Genomic DNA, 4,369 nt, shown 5'->3' with positions numbered 1-4,369 from the left:
AGTCTGGACTTTTTTTGTTACCGAGGAAATTTGCGTTTACTGCTTTAAAACTTTCCCAAGCGTCCATTTCAATTTTCGTTATGTGGCTCACGAAATTAGTATCTCATGTCAATATTCGTATCTGTGGTCTATCAAAGACTCCTTCATTAGGGAATTTAAGGGATATATACTTATAGCATTGGCCATCTTTGTCTAACGCCTTGACAAATTGCTTCATGAGCCCAAGCTTTATGTGGAGGGGTGGTAGTAAAATTTTTTCTGGATCAACGAGGCTTTGGTTGATGATATTATGAGAACCAGGTTTGAATGAATCTCTTAAAGGCCAATGTTTTTTGCTGTAATGATTGGCTCGATCTCTGCTATTCCACAGGCATATAAAGCATGGCTCTCTCGTTGGACCCGATTATTGGCCTAATATCATTGTTATGATTTTGAGATCACCACATATTTGCCATTTGTGATTCGTGTAATTAACTTTTTCAAGAAGCATTTTAACATTGTTATATTCTTCTTCGATGACCGTTGAGTGAGCTATAGGGATAGGAGCGTAAGTATTCGTGTTATGCAGTAAAACAGCCTTAATGCTGCGTTTTGACGAATCAATGACAAGTCGCCATTCTTCGTCTCTGTACACATTTTTCTTCAAGTGGTTCATTAGTCCGTTAATGTCAGTGAAGTACACTAAAGACGTCTGTTCGTCTTTAACGAAAAACTTTCTGAATTCTTTGTCCCTGTCGCGATAGAATAAAAACTTTTGTCTTTGGCTCTAGAAGATTTCTTCTTTTTAGAAATGAAGCGGCAAATTCAGCGCCGTCTTTCGGTAATCCAAGATCTTTAATAAAATCATTCAGTTATAGTTGCGACACTAATATTGGAACCTTCAATTTCATTTTATGCACGCCATCAGAACTATTTTCTGTTCGATCACTGGTTTCACTACTGTCTCCATGACGTTGACTTTCAACTTCCATTCTATCCTCTTCTAAAGCGCTTAAATCAGTCTGGCGTGCATTTTTATTGATTTCAATTGCTCTTGTGACTGTGCACACATTAATGTACGAAATGTTATTTTTATTTCTGGCGTTGAACCCTTTGACGGAATTCATGCAAAAGTAGCAGTCCTTCGCAATAACGGGTTTTTCCATGTGGTTGGTGTAGAGTACTTGCGGTACTTTTCGTTGTTTGAATTTTTTAGACCATACAACATAATTCTGCAGGAATTGCAAATGACGTAAGGAACCCATTTTGTTTCTTGGTGCAGAAATTTACGGTCACAACATTTCGTAAAGACTTTTCACTTTCTCGTCGATTGATTATCGCAAACTGCTCACTTCATATTTACTGCAAATGTAACAGAATGAATCTGAGCTATTCTTGCAGGCATGCGATTGAGAAATGCTCGCCGTTTTTTTCTTGTAGCATGAGACTCTACACCAACCAAGTGATCCATTGATGAAGAGCTACGGTTGCATGATGACGACGTCGGAGAGCCTGCTTTCACACCCTGACCAGACGCCGATGCTGGGGGTTTTCCCTGCATCGTAATACACTTTTTACCTTTGTTTGCCATGACGGCTTGAACGCCGTTTACCCAGGGACTCAGCCAATGTGGATCCGTTGCCCACTGTTACCACGTGGAGGTGCCCTGGTTACAGACACAGGCGAATAATGCTAGCAACAAGCGGTTACAAAACTCAAGACATTTACTGCTATTAATGTCAAAATATGAAGGTACGCAAGAACAAGGTCACCAGCGTAATCGGTTAGGTTAGGTTTTGTTAGGTTAGGATAGGTTAAACCTCTATGTAGGTTAAGCCGAAGCTGAATGAAACGGTACCGCAAACACAACGGGACAACACAATCAGTTTAATTGTGTTTCATGAGGTTAGGTTAGGCTAGGTTAGATTTATTTCTAGGTTAGGCTCGAGTTGACCTATTCGATGTAGCACACATTTGCTACTGGGAAAATATGCTTCCAGAGCTTTACGTGTAGTTCAATAAATTTTTGTTAATTCAGGTTAATTGAGGTCAGGTTCTGTTGGGTAAAGTTATGTTAAATAAGTTGATATCAGGCAAGGGTTGATCCTTCACAGTTGTCGACATGTTTTTAAAGTGAAAATTTGCATAACTGGCATTATTTTGATATTTATTTCCCTCAGTGCATGATTTTTCGTCATTTTTTTAAGTTATGGGTCATCCATGACGTGATGGGTGATTTTTGATACCGAATTTGAATTCAGCGCCACAAAATCCATAGGAATACGTGTGTCTTCTTACCAGATGCGCACACTTTTTTTTGTGTGGCTGTGTAATTTTTAAATTTTTTGCTTTAAAATTTTTCCATTTTAGATTTTCGTTTTAAGCGCACATTTTTAATTCTAAGGTTTTAAAAATGGAATTTTAAATAATTACAAATAAAAAGCATTTGAAATTGAAACTTTTTGATAAAAACCGTTTTTAGTTGATCAACTATAAATATAAATTAATTTATGATTTTTAAAACTAAACTTTACTTAATGTATTAAAAGTGAACAATAATTCATTTTACAAGATGATTATAAATTCATTCAGAATTAAAGAATTTGCAGATTTTAACGTTAAAAATTAACTTGTTTTAATCCGAAAGCCATAGTAGTTAACAAATGTAATATTAAGATCGAAACGCTTTTATTAAATATCGAATTTTATTCAAACATTGTTTAAGTCAAAAATATTCTGTTTTTAAGACATTCAATTGGACATTTCTTAATTTAAAAAAACTATTCTTTAATATTTAGCAATATTTGACAATTCATTTAAAACGAGAAAATATCAATAAAAACTGAGCAATTTGAAACTGAATTCTTTCAATTATTAAACCGTTAACCGTTTAAAAAAACAGTTATAATTCATTAAATTCACAAGAAGATTATAAAAAATTCCATACTATTAATTAAGAAAAATATGCAGAGAAAAAAAATTAACTGATACTGTCAAAGTAACTTTGTATGATCATTGGTCATTGGTAGCCTTAAAAACTAAGAGTAAGTAATAAAAGTAAATACACTCGAACTCCAAAGATATGAGTGCTTATCTTCACGGCCGTATCTTTGGATTTCCCGATCTTCTCGCATCTTTGGAGTTCGAGTGTGATACAAAAATTGATTCATTTATTAGGTCACTCAACTGGCATTGCGATATTTGCGGCAGAATAATGAATTTATTATCAAAAGATGTAGCGAAAAAGCCAATTACAGAAGAGGAACAAGACATGTTGAACACAATTGCTCTAAAGGTACAAATCTCTTCATTATTTTGTTCTTTTCCTCAAATCATAAACTCTTCATTTTTTCATTGAAGTATATTAAAAACAATTTACCTTGTGTTTCAGGCCGAGGAAACGGTAACAATGGATAATTTTACACCTGAGCCAGAAAGTGGGCTAAGGCAACGTAATTTCGAATTTCAGAACGAGTTTAATGAGCAGCAGCCTGAAATTATTTTAAATGATGAAGTAGAGACACTGTCCTCTTCAAATGATTTATTTTGGAGCATACTTATTGCTTCTCTACTTTCTGGGATCATTCTACTCGTTTTACGACGATTGTTTTTTGTCTAAACTATCTAAAGCAATATTGTCGCGATTAGAGTAAAGAGGGGTATTACCGACACGAACTATCAAGTCATAGCATATGTAACCGCATCTAATTTAAACCGTTAAAATGTAGATAATTGAATTTATTTACGAAAAAATATCGTTCATTGAGTATGTATCGGCAATACCCCTACATTATTTAATCGCAAAATTTTATATACGTTTATCAATGTGTGCAAAATTTTAAGAACTTAGATGACCCATTTTTATTTATACTAAATTGCGATCTGTACAAGTCAACCATGAAGGTATAATATTCCAAAAGCATTGAAACAGAAATGTATTTTCTATTCCCTTTCGTGTTTAGTTGTGTGTTTCTTTTTAAACAGGAGTGTTACTATTCAGTAGTGCAGAGTGACATGCTAACATTAATAAAATGAATTTAGTGTTGTGAACAAAAGTTGTGGGTTTTTATCACAAAGAAATAAGGGGCCATCCATATACCACGTGGACAATTTTTCACCACTTTTTGACCCCCCCCCCCTACCCCCCGCGTGGACAGCCGTGGAATTTTGAAAAACATCCACCTCACCCCTAATCTGTTCACGTGGACCTATTTTATGAAAATATAGATAGATATTATTGGTCTTCAAAGCACAATATTAAATATTCGAGTATACCTTGTCTGATTTCAGTATATTTTTCACAGATTTAGGGGAACGGAATAAAAATGAAAGTGAAAATAAAGTGAAAGACCTGAGTGACGTTGTTTTAGAAATCTTTCGAGCTAGTCAG

General features: G+C 34.7%; 1 protein-coding gene across 5 annotated transcripts in view; it reads left to right on the top strand.

Annotated features, from left to right (window-relative positions):
* LOC117181509 (ubiquitin-conjugating enzyme E2 J1-like) overlaps positions 1–4,030 on the top strand; it is a 42,438-nt gene extending 38,408 nt beyond the window's left edge. For all 5 annotated transcript variants that reach the window (XM_033374262.1, XM_033374261.1, XM_033374260.1 and 2 more), the window contains 2 exons: positions 3,157–3,274; positions 3,371–4,030. In XM_033374262.1, coding sequence (XP_033230153.1) covers positions 3,157–3,274; positions 3,371–3,598 — 346 coding nt within the window. In that variant the 3' untranslated portion in view covers positions 3,599–4,030. The remainder of the gene's footprint in view (positions 1–3,156; positions 3,275–3,370) is intronic.
* The last annotated feature ends 339 nt before the right edge of the window (positions 4,031–4,369 follow it).

The sequence above is a fragment of the Belonocnema kinseyi genome, chromosome 10 (assembly GCF_010883055.1).
Source record: "Belonocnema kinseyi isolate 2016_QV_RU_SX_M_011 chromosome 10, B_treatae_v1, whole genome shotgun sequence".
NCBI lineage: Eukaryota > Metazoa > Arthropoda > Insecta > Hymenoptera > Cynipidae > Belonocnema > Belonocnema kinseyi.
The sequence above is the reverse complement of the archived record's forward strand: the minus strand, read 5'-3'. Positions and strand labels throughout refer to the sequence as shown.